Source organism: Chaetodon trifascialis, chromosome 4 (assembly GCF_039877785.1).
Source record: "Chaetodon trifascialis isolate fChaTrf1 chromosome 4, fChaTrf1.hap1, whole genome shotgun sequence".
Lineage (NCBI taxonomy): Eukaryota > Metazoa > Chordata > Actinopteri > Chaetodontiformes > Chaetodontidae > Chaetodon > Chaetodon trifascialis.
This window is the reverse complement of record NC_092059.1, coordinates 13,973,888-13,993,246: the sequence shown is the minus strand read 5'-3', so window position 1 is coordinate 13,993,246 and position 19,359 is coordinate 13,973,888. Positions and strand designations below refer to the sequence as shown.

Genomic DNA, 19,359 nt, shown 5'->3' with positions numbered 1-19,359 from the left:
ACTTTGGGTAATTGTAAAAATAATCTCTCTATTTTCAGAATTTTCACAAACCAAACAATCAGGTGATTAACAGAGAAAATAATCAGTGGATAAACCCATAATGAAAATAATTACAGCAGTCCTATTTGTAATAGTTCAAAATCAGCTCCATCTTATTTAAAGAGTAAAATCATTTTTACATTCATGCATGAATAATAACATTCATATAATATACAGTATAATAACGTAACAGTCACAGGGGACTTTTTTCTGCATTGAGTACTTTTACTTTTATACTTAAAGTACATTTTCCTGCTTGTATTTACATACTTTTACTTAACATTTTCATTGGAGAACTTTTACTTGAAACTGAATATTTTAAGTGTAGTATTAGTACTTTTACTTGAGGAAAGGGTGTGATTACTTCCTCTCCCACTGGTCACGCCATGATCTGACTTTCATTCTGCTGTCATTGTAAATGTGATTGAGTCGAAAGTTTCAAAGAAGGTGAAAAACTAGTCAACAGGACTTCATTTTTCAAAACTTCACCAAACTGAGAACAAAACAGAGAAGTACAATGCGCACGTCTTCATCTGTGTAAAAAAACAAACAAAAATTTGTTTGCTTCAGCAGTGACGGGGAACCACGCGATCTGCAAGGACTCCACTAAATGTTTCAGCACCCAACAAATTATTGGCCAGAATTTAGAGTAAATCCTTGCAGATGGAACATGCCTCTGTGCACAGGCAAGAAAACACAGACAGAGCAGTTTTTAGACAAACAAGAGGATTAGTTTGAAGACTGGACTTGAGAAGTGAGCGCGAGTACATGTACAGTACATACTGCTGTCTGATAACATGACTATTGTATGATGCACATGCTTTGTGTTGTCTCACCTCTGATAGTGCTATGTCCAATTTCTGAGCTGTGAAGCAGACTGAGGACTTTTTACATGGTTTGTGTATAAATTCTCATTAAAATCATTGATTGTTATACTGCAGTTTTGTTTGACTTTGTTTGAGATTCGGAAAACTAATGATAGAAGCAAATTTACTGCAGTCGGTAAAAGACTTATAATGTCAGTCCAGTTTATTGTCTAACTTAGTCAATAAGTAACAATAAGTAGGAAATACAGGATCAACCACAACAACTTGTTTACTGTACAACCCTGATTGCAAAAACATTGGGATGCTGTGTAAAAATAGATAAATCAGAACTTGATAATTTGCTAATCCTTTTTGGCATATAGTCAATTTAAAACAGCACAAAGACAATATATTTGATGTTTTCCCTCAACAGACTGGGAAAGTTGTGCAGTGCTGTTCCTGTTTGGAACACTCCACAGGTAAACAGGTTCATTGGTAACAGGTGATCGTATCATGATCGACTGAACATTTCGTCAAAGTTTAAAAATGATTAAGTTCTGTTTTTTGGTATTTGGGTTGTACAGCACAACATCACAAAGCCGTAAACTGATGCTGCAACACAGCTCATATGAACCAGCAAGCTACAAACAAACATAAGAAGATACACAGAGATGGACATTTGTCTCAACATGGAGACAAATATGATAAAGTGATTGTGTTGCCAGCTGGAGTTTGTGTGTCAAATGATCGGGCTTACAGTGAGCAGAGTGCTCCTCATTGTGTCCAGTAGATGGGGCCATTGACCTGCTGAATTGTCAGAGCATGGAAACGGTCCTCACAACAATGCACCTTTGATTTACTGTACACTTGTGTGATGTTCATAAAGGTAGAGCGAAGAACGCATTAAACAACACCACTGATTTTGCACATAAAAGAAGTAAACCTGCTAGTTGCCACATTCATTTTAATAATTTACAAATCAATTTCAAACACATGAAAGGAACAAAGAAAATAGACTGTGTAGATTATCTGGAGTGTGACGCCGATAACTGCAAAGGCATTAAATTAAACAGAAAATATAGAAAATAGTTTGATTCCTGTATTACCCCCGAAGAATGTCTTTGTGAACATGTTAACATGTTGTATGTGAGTATTGTACGGGAAGACCCTGAACATAACACAAACAAACATCATGTATAAGCGACAGCAGTCCTTTAAAAGGGAAACAAGATGTTTAGAAAGTACAAGTGCTACGTGTTTTCATTTATTAGACATCTGTACTAAACAATTCCTCCCACATCATTTTCCAAAAATGAAAGCATGAGTCACAGGATATTGCAGAGCTGTAGTGTCGACTGTTATTGTACAAGTGCAGATGATCAGGCTTTGGTCGCGTTAATTCATCTCAAGCATTCAAAACAACATGGCACGTTTTTGAAAAGCCTGTAGTACTCCTCCTGAATCTGGAACGACACATACGAGAAGGATTCAGATGAAAACACGCCATTGTTAGAATAGAATAGAATAGAATAGAATAGAATAGAATAGAATAGAATAGAATAGAATAGAATTTTCAAGGAAAAATCTGAATTTTCTAAATAGACTTTCTATTTAGATCCATCTTAAACAAATAAATGCAAAGTGTTACCTTTCTGGACAGGACGCAGAGGAAGATGAAGATGAACATCCCCTGGAAGGCATTGGTGATGGTGAACAGATAGGCGGTGAGGGTGGTCTCATTTAGGATGTGCAGCACTCCAAAGGTCCAGGTGGCTCCCAGCACGAACAGCAGGGCCAAGGCACCACGGGCGCAGGACCTGAGGGTGAAAACACTGACTTCAACAGAGCGCCGGTGAACGCCACAAACAACAAAGAACTAATTGCAATTTGAGAGTGCAAGGACACCACATGATACCAGAGTAATCCAACAGATAAGGAACTTTCAGCTTGATTTTCTGTGTTCCTTTGACCTTCTCAACAAGAGCACATATAATCCTACCTGATGTTTTCATAGTGGCTGATTTCAGGCTTTTTCACAGCAGTGTGCCGGTACACTTTGTAGATGATTACTCCAAAAGCCAAGAGATTAACCTTTAGTGCAGACCGAGCAAAACAAACACAACAAACAAACACATTCAAATGAATATTTATCTTTCAAACAATCCCTGTTTGATGATTTCAATTAATACTTTCATTTTTAAGATGTGACAAAGACATCAGATCTTACCAGGATGATCAAACATGCAGGCCCAATGAAGCTCCATATGAAGTGGTTTTCTGTGCTCAGCCAACACCTGCAATACAAATATAGAAGATGTTATTCAACAAGCATTTTCACAGACTGAATGTGTGCCTTAAGATCTCTTTGTTGCAATAATCCTTCCTCCTGCAGAAGCAATATTCTATCATTTTACCTGGGTCTAATCTCGCCTAATCTTAATTATGACAGCATTGTATGGGCTCGTACATACCCTCCTTATCTTACAAGTACAAAAACAATTGGTTAGAAAAGCCGCCACTGCTCACAGTAATGAACAATCAGCTCGTCTTTTGCATAACCTCAATCTTTTAATTATGTTTTGCATTAACAAACAACAGACTTTTATTTATAGATTTCTATTCAAACTCTCCATGGTCCCCAAAACCTTTCAGAATTTCTTTTTACGCTAATTCAGTCATTACCTTCCTCTCTACAAGCATCTTCAACTTCCTTCATGTCCCTGCAGGCCAAATTTAATCTCTGTCCCCTTGTATTTATAATTAATGTAATTTGTATATCTTTGTTCCCTGAAAAATGCTGAATGAGTTGGAAAAGAAGTCTTTGTAAAAGCCTTTGTCTTCCCACCTCTCTGTACTAAAAAGCTCAAATATTTTCCTCTTACACTTTATCCGTGCCATAATACTTGGAGCCGAGTGTTGCTGAGATGGCCACCACCACTGCTGGGCTTCCGTAGCCGAAGATGTAAAAGTTGCGGTGCAGGAAGCCTTTGTTGTAGATGACGCCAACCACGATTAAGTACAGATGGATGCCCTCGATGCACATCCAGGCAAATGCCGCGAGGAAGAAATAGTGCAGCAGCCCTGCAATAACAGAGCAGAAAAGCTGCCAAGAAACAGACAAAAGAAGAGAGAGAGAGAGTTTGTGAGTTAAATGCTGTTATTCTGCTCCTGCCACATTCAGCGCACGTTGTTTGTTTTACTTAATTTATGAGGAGATAGGAGGTATAGCATTTTCACGTCAAAGTGGCCTTTAAACAAATAATTCTGAAATAGTTGTTCACCCTCCCTGACGACTCAAATGAGAGGGGTTCTTCATCAGTGAAATGTGGATCAGGTGCACACACGCACACACACGAACAAACATTTCTGCTTCGTCTCACTGGATTCTAGCATGTCCCAAGCTCACCTTATGTGTGTTCATGTTGATCCCCACCAGGAAGATGAACTCGGCCATGAAGAGGCTGCAGCACAGGTTCTTGTGGATGGTGGTTCTGGTGCTCTGGATCTCGCTGAAGAACCAGAAGGTGAAGATGCACATGGACAGACAGATGAGGGAGATGATCATCCCCAGCTGGGTGATCCGGGTCAGGATGGTATAGTGGGCCACCAGCTGAGAAGCAAATGGAAAGGGAGGTGTTTCATTCACAGTTTCATGGTATGCTGAATTTGTAATTTGTGTTTTCTGCTTGGAATCATTACACACATATCGTGGGAATAGGCTGGAGCTACACCAATATGTTGGGTTGCAGGCAAACTGGGCTGGTTCTGGTCCTGCTGTATCACATATCAGCCATTTGCTGTTAAAAAAGCTAGAAAAGTTTGAATTTCATTTTGCTTTTCATGTTAATCTAAGAATTTGGGGGCAGTGTTGAGTGTTATTAAAAAATGACGAGGGTCTGTTTAAAAGTTGTGGTGAATATCTCTGAGTAGAGTTAGTTAGTAGTAGAGTTGGTATTAAACAAGGAGAAGAAAAGAGGTATTATATCAAACTCTGGCACAATGTTTCACCTTCAACACAAGACAGTGTTACTGGCCTTGTGCACACAGAAGTACATCTAAATAGTGATTAATCCAAACAGCAGGTATTCATTAAGTTTTAGGTATTATTGTAATTTTTTGCTACAAAGATTTTGAATTTTCCAAAAGGTTATGCAGTGAGAAAATTATCCTATTTTATTTATATTAAAGCTGCAAAGTTTGTGTTTTTAGAGACGCTGTTTTCACTGAACAGCAACAGCATATGATCTAAGTTTAGTCAAAACAATCAATTAGCTGGAAACATCAGAATATTTTCTAGGTTTCTTCAGCAAAGTTGTTTTTTTTAAAAAAAAAAGAAAAGAAAATGTGGCCGCACTTCATATTAAGGTGTATATTAAGGTGCACATATTCACCATTAACTAGTTACTTATTAACAAGGACATTGGTAGCATACTGGCTATTTATTAGTCATTATAAATCACTTACTAATGCCTTATTCTGGGATATTAAGGGTGAGGGTTAGGTTATTAAGATTGTTACTTACTATGAGTAAGAAGTAGGTTATTGAGGGAAAACTCATAGTTAATAATCTAGTAGTTGTAGGATAAATGTTATGCAGAATAAGGCATTAATAAGTGCTTTATAATGAACAATAAAGAGGCTTTATGCTCCCAACATGCATGCTTATAAGCACAGTTAATGGTGAATATATGTGCCCGAATATAAAGTGTCACCATAACTCTGTGTAAAATTTAGTCATTTTCTCTGTCTCTCGTATGAAACTTCAATAAATAAATAATACCCTTAAGATAAGGGCAGAACAATCAAGGTGTCACTAAAAATATTACTTGCTGAATCCAGATAAAAGGTTCAACTTTTGCCCTCATTGAAAATAAATGTGCTCACCACAATTGTCCTTTTTCCTAAAATCATTTTAATAAATAATTTAAAGTCCTGGAGGAAATTTTCAAGAAGGAGAAATACCTTTACACTGTTGCAGTTGTATTTTTAATGCATGATCACTCACATTGGCTCGCCCAGAGGACATGAGGATGGCAAAGTGTGTGAGGTGATTGCAGGAGCAGGTGGTTGCATTGCTGTCGACGTGGACCGTCTTGCAGCCGTGAGTGGCCCAGCGGCCCTGCAGGCTGCCCGGCTTGTACTCCCAGAAGGCGCACTTCGTCACATCAGCTTTAGTGTCTATGGGCTTTGGGGAACAGAAGAGGAACAAAGACGATGAGAGGAGTGGAAGGTGCTGTTTTTATTGGTTTTGTACTGCATTACTTTGTGATATTGTACCACACCACCCAGGGGTTAAAAACAGCAAAGCAAAACAAAAAAGCACTTAAAATGAATTACTATACATCCAAAGTGCATCAAAAATTATACTTAAAATCTATTGTCTTAAATTTTGAAATTCACCACGATGCCTTTAGAATTGTTTTCAGAGGTTCGGTGTTTTGCATTTGCTTTTCTTAATATTCTCATTGTCTCGCATCATTCTAATTTACTAAAAATAAAATCCCAAGTAATTATCATGCATGGTCAATACGAATGGCACAGGGCATAAAGTGCAGCCATGTGTGCTGCGCACAATGCACCAAGGGAGCGGCAGCTCACTGGAGGTATTTCTGAGGAAAGGAACAAATCAGTCTGCAGTCCGAATAAGCTGGAAGGGGGCAGATGTTTTAGCATTCAAATTCACATCTTTTCCATGAATTATTATGTGCAGTTGTACTTGAATTACAGAGATCCACACAACGGCCACATTTGCAGTAAAAATTCCCATTTATATAAATGAATTAAATGTAAATGTGGTTTGTTGTTTTTCAGGTTGTCTTTACTTCTATTTTCTAAATCTTTTACTCAATTTAAATTCAACTAGGTTTGTATATTTCCTGCTTGGCGTAACATTTCTGATGTTTTTTTTGTTTTTTTTTTAAAATCACATGAAAGCAAATTAGTAATTTGTACCCTTAAGTCACAAAATTTTCTTTCAGGTTAATCTGTGCAGAGCGTCACAAAAATACTGGGCAGGTGTAAGCAAGAAAAAAACCCAGCGCGTCAGACGGAAACGACTACCAGAAAGCAGCCCAAATTATTGATTGTTGCTCTTGAAAGGCAATTTACGGAGGATTTTCACCGCTCAACATAAATCAACACCTCCTTTGTTAGGCTTAAGCCTCAGGGGTCCAACAAAAATAATCATTTCACTTTCTCATACATTTTAATTATCTTAAAAGAAAATACCAGTACATTAACTTTTAGGGTTATTTCCCTCATTACTCGCTTGCCTCAGTCGTCTGTTCACCTTTCCTCTTCCATTTCCGCTTAACTGAGGGGTCATTGCAGAAATACATGGAGCCAAATCTTAAAATTTCATAAAACTTTACACAAAGCACTGACTACTCCTCCCATGTGAGTTTGTTTGAATTTGACTCTAATGGAAACTCTGGCAGTTATCAAGTTACTGCCAGAGTCAGGATGGGAATAAAGAAGCTATTCCTCACAGAAAGCGGACGCAATGATGATTGTGACGAAGATATATGTGATGGGATATTGATGTTTCAAGCTGAACAAGATCCTACTAGAAGTTAATGTTGATAAATTAATCTTATATGACACAGAAAAGGTAGCAGAGAGTTTCAGGTAGCGAGGAAGTGAAGTAAACCTTAGTCTATATGTGTCAATAGAGAAAAAATAACAAAGATGGTACTTTAGTTGCTTAAAATGTTGCTTGAATAAATCAAATCATGAAGGAATTGAATCAGGAGGAATAGCAAAGATCCACCAGCTGCAAGTCACAATTCTCAAGAAAGCCCTGCAAAAAACCGACTGCCAGATGTCTTTTGCACGCAAAAAACAGTGATTTTCCAAAGCTGCATACATTTTGAAGGTATAAGTTAGGGGCGCAGAAGTGGAAAAACAATGTAGCCAGCCTCAGCACTCCGTATAGTCTTTACCTCATTGTGTCTCAGAGTGAAGGTGACATGGTCAAGTTGGTAAACGTCAGCAGGTTTGACGGCTGCTGCTATCACTTGGGAGTTGACAGTGATTTCCCCTGTTCCTGCATAGCGCGAGTAGTCGGTGACACCTGGGTCGCTGCTCGGCTTCAGGATGCCACCAATGCTGTCATACCGCACAAACACCACTGACACGCTTCCTGATGGACAAAAAACAGTTGACAAAAATCAGAGGGGAGTCAAACTTATTGCATTTTGGGCTAAGTTAAGCCAGGCAATGAACGCTGTCTCTTAGATCTACTTGGAGATTTATTGCCAGTGTGCAGATCTGACCAACTGTGTCGAGTTCAGAGTGTGTGTTCAGCATTTTGCCACACTTACAGGAACTTAAATGTCCAGTAAAATCTTTTCACATCATGAATTTTCTTTGATGATTTGATCTGTTCCTGCTTGGGCCAGACAGATCTTTTTTGTGCATGCTGACGCCCACATATTTTTGTCCCTCTGAGGACTCTGCTGCTTCTTGTGTACGTTTTTTTAAGGACCAGATAGTCTAGGGTGGGTGACTTATCATAAAATCTGATTTTATTGGAAGATATTGTAATATGTGCTTCCTAGAGCCATAAAAGTAGACTTTACATCATTATAATTGTTATTAAGAGAGAGAGGAGAAAAAAGAAAATATGGATACTACATATGTGGCATATGGCGACATATGGCAAAACAGTACTCCCTGTTCACCCAAGCATGCAGATGGTCACAACTTTGAAAAGGCATTTTTGATTTTACCATCCTTTAAACATTAACTGGGCTACTTTACCATTTCTCTCTTCTTCTGGTCTCAGTTTTGGAGTCAGGTTTATATGATCTCCTGCCATGGAAGCAGACAGTTTGGCTTTTGTGTGATGAGCATCAAAAGTGAAGAGTTTCAATTCTGTGGTTGAGGGGGGAAAAAAAAGAAAAAGTCAGGGATATGAAGGAATTAAAAGTATGAAAATGACAATTATCCAAAACCTCACTTTCCTGTACACAGGTGGGATGAATGGCAGGACAATTTAATATAATTTGAGCGCCTGTGAGAGTGCTCTGTGTTAATAATTATCTCACCCATTTCGGTGGCTTTGATTTCGAGCTCAGTTGGAGTTCTGTAGTTGCTGGCCAGTGTCAGAGCACTTTCTTCAACAGTATGTAGCAGCTTTGTGATGGTATGTTCCCGACGCTCTTCCTTCATTCTGCTCCAAGCAACCAGCTCGTCCTTCTCCACCAAGTTGTTTACTGCTTTGACTAATTTCTGTTGAAAAGAAGAGGTTTCAGTGTGTCGTGTTTATAATAGCATGTAAAATATGCCTGTGTTACAATATATTTAGGTATGTTAATATCGGCTTGTCTCTGGTGTGCCAATATTTTCTGGATATGATGTGACTTTTATTATTTTTGTCCACACATAACAGATATGTCTCTTCTCTCATAAATGACTGCAGCTTCAAAACAAAAGTCTCTAAAATGTCTTTTGCAAACCTGCATAGCACCTTGTCTGCAGAGCCTTTTTTTTTTCCTCTAAACAACCTTAAAGCATCACTGCAGTTCAGGCAGAGCTCCACCCGCTTAATGACACACAAGAATGGTAAACAATGATTACTGTTAGAGTTGAGTTGATGATGGACGGTTTGATGGTGTAATCCTTCTCTCCTGCAGCCAGTGTTGATGCAGATCGACTCAAGGCCTCGACGTATGCGATCACTTCCACTGAGGTGAGATCGCCGGACGTCTGCTTGGCAATTTCCTTCAGCAGGATCTGGGGCTCGGTCAGGTTGCTCATCTAGGATGGGGGAAAATATATATGTGGTCCATTGCTTCAAAGAGTATTAGATATCACATTCAAGTAGTGTTGTCATGTTACATCCTGATTTCTTGAAAATATTGATATACGGTAGATTTGTTTTTGTGTTTTGCAGACAGAACTGATACACAGCTCACTCACAGTCTCCATAACGTGCGCATACATGTTCAGCAAACTGGAGATTCCACAAGGAGGAGCTGTTTGGTCATTCTCAGACCAGACTTTGCCCAGAAAAGGACAGAAATGTCATAGCAGCAGTTTAGACTTGTTAATATCTCCTCTTACAAATAATGAAAGTCATAGCTAATAAACTTTGAACACTTGTGCCACCTGCAGGCAATGAGCGCTGCAGTTTTTTTTTACAGATGCTGTTTTGTTGAGTGTTTTGTTCAAAAATATAGAAATAGAATGTTAGTTTCACACATTATACATATGTGAAAATTGCTCTTCTTGACATGAAGTTAGAAGCTGTACAGCACCAAATGTTTTCTTTTCATGAATTTAATGTTTGTTTCTTGAACTAAACATCTATGAATTGAGCTTAATTCTCAGTTTAAGGCGACTGAACCTTCTGTATGTTAATTGTCTGTATATATAAATGATCACCTAATCAAAGTTACATTTTTGAATCTTCTTCATTATTGTCTTTGTTTTTATTTATTCTCATCCTTATTTCAGTCTCATTTTACATTCATTTTTATCTGTTTTTATGTCCGTTCTGTCTTTTTTATGTAAAGCACCCACTTGGTGCATGTGATTCTTTTCTTGTAAAGAAACACTTTGAGCTGCAATTCCTGTATGAAAGTTTATTGTTATTATTATTGTTGTTGTTATTATTAGCATTAACTGTGAGGACAGCAAGTGCATGATGACACAGGACTCCTCCCAGTATTCTGCAGAAAATGTTACATGCTCTCATTAAAAGAAGAAGTCCTGAAGCACGTCTGAGGTGTGTCACTAATTCTAGCATTAGGACCCATCACTGTGCTTCATACAGCATGGTGGGATGGTCATCCCTCCAGCTGCGCAGGCTACAACACTGGGACATCTTCATCTATAAGACTATCTCAGGCAAATTTCCTTCCTACTGAAGCCAAAAATTAATTTTTTTGCAAAGAAATCATAATCCTTGGTCACACTAATGTGCCTTCTGTCAGATCAAGGTTGGCAAAGCAAGTCATTTCTGTTATGGTTTGTAGTCCTGGAGTGATGTGGCCATGCTCAAACGTGAGACTAAGAATAAGGGAAGTTGTCTTGGATAGCTGCTCTTGTTTCAGCTAACTAACAAACATTTTACTAATTTGTGTCTTTGTTGAACATGTATGTATGTGCGTATTGCTGTTATTGTGATTTTATGTTGCTGTGCTATTTATGTGCTTGATGCTGCCATTGGACCCTGTGTTGACTAGGTCTCACTTGTAAAAGAGGTTTTAATCTCAAAGTTACTTTGTAGTTAAATAAAAGTCATAAAATAATAAATAAAATTCACAAAGCAGCTATTTATTTAAAAAAAAAAAAGAAACAAATATAAAACCTATTGTCATATTTGTACGAACTGTAACCTTCTTTGCCTGTAGATGGTGCACATTGACATGTCAGTCATAGACCACTACTGCTGTTGCTTTTCTTGCCTATAGGTGGCGCAGCAGAAGGTCCAGAACTGCAGATTTGACACCACCAATAGTGCAAGTGGCACTTGGACAATATTGGCTGGTGTTGTGTGTCCTTGTCACTGGACAATGCAGTTTCAGACAGTCTCATCTCATGTTTGTTTCATGTCTCTCCAACAGAGGGCAGTGTCAGCACATCAACTTTTACCTTATTTGGTTGAAATCCTGAGGAGGGGTACTTACATATTGAAGTGTTCTGTTGACGGTCTGTGTGATGCACCCCATGTTGTCATGGCAGTATTTTTGGGGATGTTCTGGAAAACAACCAACACCAAAAGCATCTCTTTGATTGCTTGATTTATTTCCATAATTTCACCAGGATAAAGCCTGTTACGGGAAAGTCTGAATTGCATAAAACTTGCAAAGACATAACATCACACGGCTCTCTTTGTGATCAACATTGCTTAAAACATCAGAACATTTGAGATTGCACTGTTTATTTGATGTATTGCATAATAGATTCTCCCAAAAAGAAATGTTTAAAACATCCTGGTTCTGTGTTAGGTGTGCATGTTTGAGAGAGAAGATAAAAAAAAAGAGAGATGAAGAAAAATGTGTGTCCTTGGATGTAAGTACCAGTGTGTGTGCATGTGTGCATGTGCGCTCTTCCATCCTCATACCGACCTTTACATCTTATGCCTCTCTCTGGATGAAAGTGCTTAGAGCCTGAAGTTGGGACGTAATCACGCTGACAGGTGCAATAGAAAGATCCATTCGTATTATGGCAGTGTGAGTTTGGTCCGCAGAGCTGTCCTGACTTGCATTCATCAATATCTGAAAGATGCAAATGAAGAGTTCGGCTGCCATTAAAGATAAACACGATATGATGATGATTAATATGACTGATAGCAGAATAAATACAGCTGTTAATAGACATGTCTGTGAAGTATTTCTTCCTCCAAATGAGTGAAAATGAAAATGAAGTCAATGATTTAACTTCGTACAAATAGAGATTGTGGCATAAGTAGTCCTACTCATTACATTTAATACACTGTATAATTGATTTTGGAAGAGAAACTGCAATTCTTGCATGCATATTACACATTTGAATATTCATAAATCAGCTATATGCGTCTGCATGGTATTAAATGGTGTTTGCCACCCAGTTGGAAATCTGCAGGAATAGTTTATGCAGCAGCATGGGTTAAAGGTGCTGTTCTTTTATTGCAAATGGAGCAGAAGATCTCAGGTGGTTACTCAGAATAGCAGATGGGAAGGAAGTGAAAGGCCGAGGGAAAAAAAATCACCTCCAACATGTTTATCCTCTGCAGTACAGCGAAAGAGAAAACAGTTCACACACAGAAACACACAGTCCTGACGCCCTCACAGCTGTGTGGTAGCTGCTTTCGCACTCGCTCATGTACATGATATCTTGCCCAGTTGTATATGAGATCTTCTGTCCAGTTTATGTTACCGATCATTACAGCCTGTCAGCAAAACCAGTTTTTCTAATAATACTGAGTGAGTGAATCAGACGTTACCGATGCATTCGGTGCCATCGTTGGGCTGGAACTTGCCCAGTCCTGTCGATGTGTATCCAGAGACACATGTGCAGTAGTAGCTGCCTGCTGTGTTGGTGCAGTTCCCCCTTTCCCCGCAGATATTAGTCACATTCTGGCACTCATTGTCATCTGTGGGGGAGAGATGAGGATAGAAAGTAAACTGGGTTAGTTGCTATTGAAGTAATAAAAAAAAAAAAAAACTCACGCAGGCTTAAAAACTTTCAGCCTTTTTGAGAAAATCTAATTGGATGAGCAAAGAAAATCAAGAACTCATGACAAAATATTTTGACTTACAAAAATGAATGAATTGAGGAAGTTAAAACTCTTTTTATCTAGTCTTCTATTTGGACATGGATGTTTTTTTTAAAATCTTTGGATACTATCAAACTTAACAATTTCTAATGTTCAATGCAATGTGTACAGTGTGTCATTTTAACTTTAGTTCAGTCTACCATGTGTCCTTCCACTTAATTTCCTACATTTCCCATAAGGCCTTTCCATATACTCTACTATACACTGCCTGAACATGTAGCAGTGGTGAGTCCTGACATTTTTGACTGGGGTGGCCCAGGTGAATGGCCCATGCAGCACACACATCAGTATTAATTTACCATTTCGTATATCTCTTACTATTCTTTCTTTCTTGGTGTGTTTAACATTTTTACTTGAAAGACAAATAGTCCTATCAATCACAACACAACAGAGCAGCACCATACAAATATAATACAAAGCTTTCATACTTCATTCTGTAAGTCCTCAAAAAGACACTGTACCTGCAAAAGAAGGCTACATACCAGAGAAAACAATGCACATCCAAAAACACTAATCTAAGATCCTCTCACTGAGCTGATACCCAATCACATTTTAAAGTAATTGGGTGGCACTTAGGGTGGTCAATCAGATTACAGGGTGGCCAGTCCCATCCCCAGGCCACCCCCCTGGACATGCCCCTGACATGTAGCAAGCTTCTGTTGGAGATATTTGGAGATAATTGTAATTGTGTAATGACAAAGCATTAGTTTATCGAAAGTGTATCTTTCATTATTCACAATCTGCAAGTCTCTGAGTGATTCGTATTTTGGTCTGCAGTTGGTGAAGAAATTTAAATTTTTGGAATAAATGTCCTCTTTGGCTGCTGAGCTTCGTGTGAAATGGCCGGACTATGAGAAAGCCCTTGCTGTTTGACAGCAAAAACTGATTCAAATAGAGCAGAAATGTATCTCTTGAATAAAAGGATAACACCAGAAAACACCAAAAAATAGCATGAGCTGCGTGGGCCGTGGTGGGACATGACAGCAACGTGAACATCTGTTTCCAAACAGCACAAACCAGAGCGAGTGTTTAGCCATAAATTCACGAGTGATGATTTGTATGATGAGTAACAATGTGGATTTCCAGAAAACTAACCTCATACAATCACAGCATATTTCCAGATTCAGTCAACCAGGCATTGTGGGTTTTTTTGGCTGAGTGCATGTTCACAAAAATATTGACTTGAACTGTCCTCCACAATTAGATTACTATTTAAGAACACCTAAATTTGGCCCTGATCCAGGGTCCTGGTGTTGATCTGAACTTGATGAGGCTCACTTGTGTTAGTCTGATTAAAGGCTTGGCTGCCTCTAACTTATGTGCAATTTTTACAGTTCACATATGCAATTGCTGTGCTTTGGTTTTCAAACTTTTTTTGATTTTGAGAAATTCGGATCACTTTGTTGCCCAGATTTTAAAAAGCAGCAGATACAGAGCATTTCGCTGTGCATGTGGCCCACACATTCTAGAAAGTGCTGTTCCAGCTTTATTTTCAAACACACCTTCCGTCTCTGGTCTCCCAGTTTATTGGAAGTGACCTGCTAAGACTTTCCACTGTTGTTTTCACTTGTCTAGGTATGATGGACGCTGTGCTCTTCCTCTCCTCTGTACCTTTTGCACAAAAGCTGTCCGGGAAGGGAAATCCTCTGCTCTGATGAGGGAGGTGACTGTATCCAAAGGGGAAATACCTCCACAACACACGGGATCCTTGAACCATCATTGTTGCACATTGCACCCACATATTTTATGATTCACTTTGATGTGTTGGTTTGATCTTCAAATAGGATACTGCATCTTTTGACATTTTGTTGTTGAGGAAAATATTAAAACACTGAATGAATCAGATTAAGAGCAACACAACAAGGCAGTGCAGCATGAACTAATTCATGGATCCTTATGAAATTAACTCATACACCAAATGAACATAATTATCTCTAAATCTGCCACAACATCAGAACTCCATTAACCCTGAACTTCATTTTGCCTTTTTGTTTTAAAATCATTGGCTGCAGAGTTTATACTACTCACATTTTGATTTACTTTTGGACCTTGAAAGATGTAAGCTGTTACTGTGATTGTGATCAGTTTTGGTCAGGAAACAAACGGGGTTCCAGGAATTCTAAACAACCCAGAAACATAACAGGAGCAACAATGCTGGCTGAGAGGCAACGCTGGCTATTAAAAAATTTACGAATAAAGCTTTTTTTTCTAACAATGCAGTGTTTTCCCTGTAATTAACTCTCAATGAGGTGAGCTGCCAGCTAGTTGGAAGGCATGATAAAAACTGCAGGTTCCAAACCACCACAGCTGGCCCAACAAATACACACTCTCAGAGAGGGTAACAATACACAACATTACACAGATGACTGAAATTAGGTGGTAGAAATACATTTCCTCGCACATAAAAATCACTAATGTAGTTAATCTCCCTCTACGTCTGTGGACTAGGAAAATCAACACCCTGGTTTAGACATTCTTGAACATAATCTGGTACATGTGTGTTATTTGGGGCTCACCATCTCAAAATATGGAGATAATAAGAGACAAACAGATGCAGAAGAGCAGCACTGATTAGAACATGCTGATTTGTGTTGATCACATCACCACAGAGTGTTTCTTTTGTGTAATCCTTTTTGCTTTTTGATAAAAAACCAGATGAATGTTGTCAAGAACAGACGTCTTAAAAGTTTGAACACATCCCAGGTTATTTTGCATTGCACGCTCAACCACCATGCTCGAAAAAAAATGACCCACATGTGTACAGATCTTGGCCTTAAGCTTCTGTCTGCGTGTGATGAGCAGTCACAAACATTAAAAGCTTCCTAAAATAGTCAAGGCTTCCATGACAGCTCCAGACAAGGCTGGTTGTATGCTTGCATCATTCTAAATACTCAGTAACATACGGGTGGCTTTTTATGTTTATATTCACCATTGCAAAACGTTGTTCCGTCTCCAGTATATCCACGATTGCAGAAGCAGGCGTCGTTTGATCCATTCAGGGCCGTGCATGTTGCAAGTTGGTGACAAGAATCACAAATGTCAGAGAGGCTGCATGGATCCATCAGACTGGAGAGCCATGCTGTGTCGACACAGGAACCAAACACAGGAGTGTTGAAATACTTATAATAAGCCCCATGCCAAACCATTCTGTGATGCCACTGCTGCTTTTTTTTAACATGTGTGGTTCCAGTAAAAAAGCTCTCTTTGTCTCTGGCTGCGTTGACCTGCTGCTTGTGTAACCGCACAGGGTCCACTGAACTAATCCACTGAACTATAGCACATACAAGTTTAGAATATATCTTACGTAACAAAGCAAAAAATCTGTTGTAAATGACAAAAAAAGCTGTCTATTTTGAAAATTAGTTACAAATCTTACATCGAGCGGCTCCTTCACACAGCCCAAACCCATCAAAGTTGCTATGGAGACCCCATAAATACTGATACATCTACTCCTGTCTCCCTGTCAGACACCTGCTAATATGCCAGAGGATAGATAAGCTCACGTACCTGTCAAAAGTACAAGTTTCATTGGCGACTTGAGCAAAGACTCCATACTTGCGCTGGGTCTGGACTTTACTTTTAGCACAGACTGCGGTGGGCTGGCTGCTGACGTAGTCCATTTCCTTGCATCAGTTTTCCTGTTTCCCTAAACCTGGCCCTTCCTGTCTTGATCTTTAATCTGCTTTCAAAAACATGCAGCCCTCTCTCTCCCTTCACCAACCACTCCAACACTAAGCACCCCGCGCGCTTTCTCCTTTGGCTCCACTATACATCTGATATAAAAGAAGTGTTAGAAGCAGTTGCCCACTTTTTTGCTACGTTGTTGATGCTGTGATTTATGTCGCCATTTTGGAAGCCTCCACGCCATTGTTCTCACTTGAACACGTACAGTAGGCTATGTAAACACGGGCCAAAACAACACCGACTAACTTCACGGAAGGACGACCACCCTCCCTTCCGCAAAGGACTATACACAAATGCACACACACACCCCATTGCTGCGTGTCTGCCATCAGACACACAGAAAGGCCTAAATAGCTGGAATTCTTTCAGGCTTTTGCTACTGAAACAAACTGATTCAAGGCTTTGAATTTCAGTTTATATACTAAACAATGTGATACAGATTCTTCAGTGCAGTGTTTGATGGATACAGGGTCACTCACCACTGTTTTTAATATCATCCACAACTGAATTCTTGCCTTATGGGGTCATGTGCTGTGACTATGAGTCACATCTTGTTTAGAAGAAAAGAAAGTGAAAGAAAATATTTCACAGATTCAAACTCTAGTCTTTACAATGGCCACACAGTCTGTTCATACACACGTTGAACCGCTGGTCTACTGAAGATACCATATGCTATTTAAAATGTTGTGCAGTTTGCTATTGTTTAACATTTGTTTACACAGTGCCTGAAAAAGAAAATCTAATTCTATCAGCAAGCTGAATAAACAGTAGTTTTGAATAAAAATAGCTATATAAAAAGACTTTTAAGGCCCTTTGTGTGGCAGTTATACACTGAGTGTGCCCTTGAAGATAAGCCATAACACAACATATTATGTTTCTTTGACACCTGTCATGTACTAATGACCCCATTCTCTGTGGGAAATGAGCAGGACGGGGTGCTGCCTTCGCTTTGGTTGGTGGGTTACTGACCCACACAAAACAAAGTTGTAAGAACAGGCTTCCCTCATGGCACATGTCAGTTTTAAGATTTCCATCTCTCTTCAAAGCACCCATTTTAAGTGCAGATATTTATACTTTTGCAAAACCATCACGCCTGCAAATATCAATACTCAGAATTGTTGTGTTAAGGTGGAATTTAACTGGCAGTGGCAGTTAGGAAACAGGTGAATTCAAATGTGGAGCAGTGACAATAGTCCAAAAAGAGAAGTAGCCATTCAGGTGTAACTAAGGTCTTTTCAAGGCGCCTTTTACTTTTTGACACACAAACACATTCATTGATGAATAGTTTCACTTGAAAGATAAGTTCTTTGTTGACTGTATTGCAATCTGTGGAGGCGGTTTGAATTGCTTAGGCAAGGCGTTTAGTTTATTGCTGAGAAAGGCAGCTGCTTTCAATGACACCATTAGAATCGCGCCGCATTACTGTCCTGGGAAAGTGCTGGGTGAAAACCACATCTGAATGTCTCGCTCTGACACTCTCCTCATAGTAAGGAAGGAAGTGATGTTGTCTAGAACAAACCTGGACTGATTGCACCCTTCCTCCTCCGCTTTTTTGTCTCAGGAAATCTCTCATTTCGAGAGAAATTCGTAAAACTCTCACAGGAGCTTGCTTGCTCCACAATGACATTGTGAAAAAGACACCTAAGAGAAAAGATTGCTGCAAATGTGTGGAGGCAGTCTTGTGTAAATGTTTCCTCTTTTCCTTCCCTCTCTCATGGATATGGAAATTTTGACTCTGTAGTAGTAGAATTTTGCTTGGGTTTCTGTGTGTGTGTGTGTGTGTGTGTGTGTGTGTGTGTGTGTGTGTGTGTGTGTGTGTGTGTGTGTGTGTGTGAGCAAACGAGGAGTGTTGCTTATGCTTTTCAGGCGATATTGAGATTTGCAATACAGAGTACACTGGAGAATCTATTTTGACACTTCTCACATATATCTGCTCTGATGTTGGCCTTATGTTCAGCCATGATGGGAGGACTGAACGCTGGGGCACATATGGCAGCAACTGTCTCATAAACTTGGAGCTCTTGAATATTTCAGTGCACAAGGTTGAAGAGACAAAGCACGCTGTCTGCTCAGGTTCAGAGATGCCAGCTGCTGAGTGAGTGGAGAACCCTGCTTTACATTACACTTAAGTATGGGTGGTGCTGCTTTGACAAAACAACCTGCACTTCATTCAGAGGAAATATCCATCCTGGAGCTGAAATAACACCTACACCTAAAGTGTGTATTGAGTGAAAATGCATATTGACCCAAATAAAAGATCATCTTTCTATGTCGAAATTGTAGATTATAAATGGGTCATTTAAGGACTCAACATTAGGTATTCATGAGAGCAGGTGCGCTTATTAAATAATGCGTGCGTATTGTTAATGCCACGTTACACACGCATTTAAATTGATGTAATGTTTCAGTAAAATAGTTGAATAATAAGCAGATCCTCATACATTTTTTGGTGTTAAGTTTGAGTTTGGTGAACCCTTGACCAATCGCAGGCGGCCTTGACAGTAGCAGTTAGCACTGCCTGTTTCGCCTGATGCTACCTGATACTTTGAAGAGAGAGAGGGGATG

At 39.2% G+C, this 19,359-nt stretch overlaps 1 protein-coding gene across 1 annotated transcript; it reads right to left on the bottom strand.

The window, feature by feature from the left end:
• Positions 1-1,793: 1,793 nt before the first annotated feature.
• Positions 1,794-16,681, bottom strand: adgrl4 (adhesion G protein-coupled receptor L4). Its single transcript, XM_070960371.1, has 16 exons — positions 16,618-16,681; positions 16,040-16,189; positions 12,778-12,927; positions 11,921-12,070; positions 11,480-11,550; positions 9,426-9,605; positions 8,894-9,077; positions 8,607-8,720; positions 7,787-7,986; positions 5,851-6,030; positions 4,252-4,455; positions 3,728-3,948; positions 3,073-3,139; positions 2,845-2,936; positions 2,494-2,662; positions 1,794-2,308 (listed from the first exon to the last, which is right to left on the bottom strand). Exons 1-16 carry the CDS (start codon positions 16,661-16,663, stop codon positions 2,246-2,248), a joined length of 2,241 nt encoding a protein of 746 aa, XP_070816472.1. The 5' UTR covers positions 16,664-16,681; the 3' UTR covers positions 1,794-2,245.
• Between the last annotated feature and the right edge of the window lie 2,678 nt (positions 16,682-19,359).

Coding starts and splice junctions, on each gene's coding strand:
- adgrl4 (XM_070960371.1), bottom strand. CDS start 16,663: ATGGAGTCTTTGCTCAAGTCGCCAATGAAACTTGTACTTTTGACAG. Junction 9,606..11,479: donor TCAACAGAACACTTCAATAT/GTAAGTACCCCT, acceptor CCCCCATCCTAG/ATGAGCAACCTGACCGAGCC. Junction 2,309..2,493: donor TCTGCGTCCTGTCCAGAAAG/GTAACACTTTGC, acceptor GTGTCGTTCCAG/ATTCAGGAGGAGTACTACAG.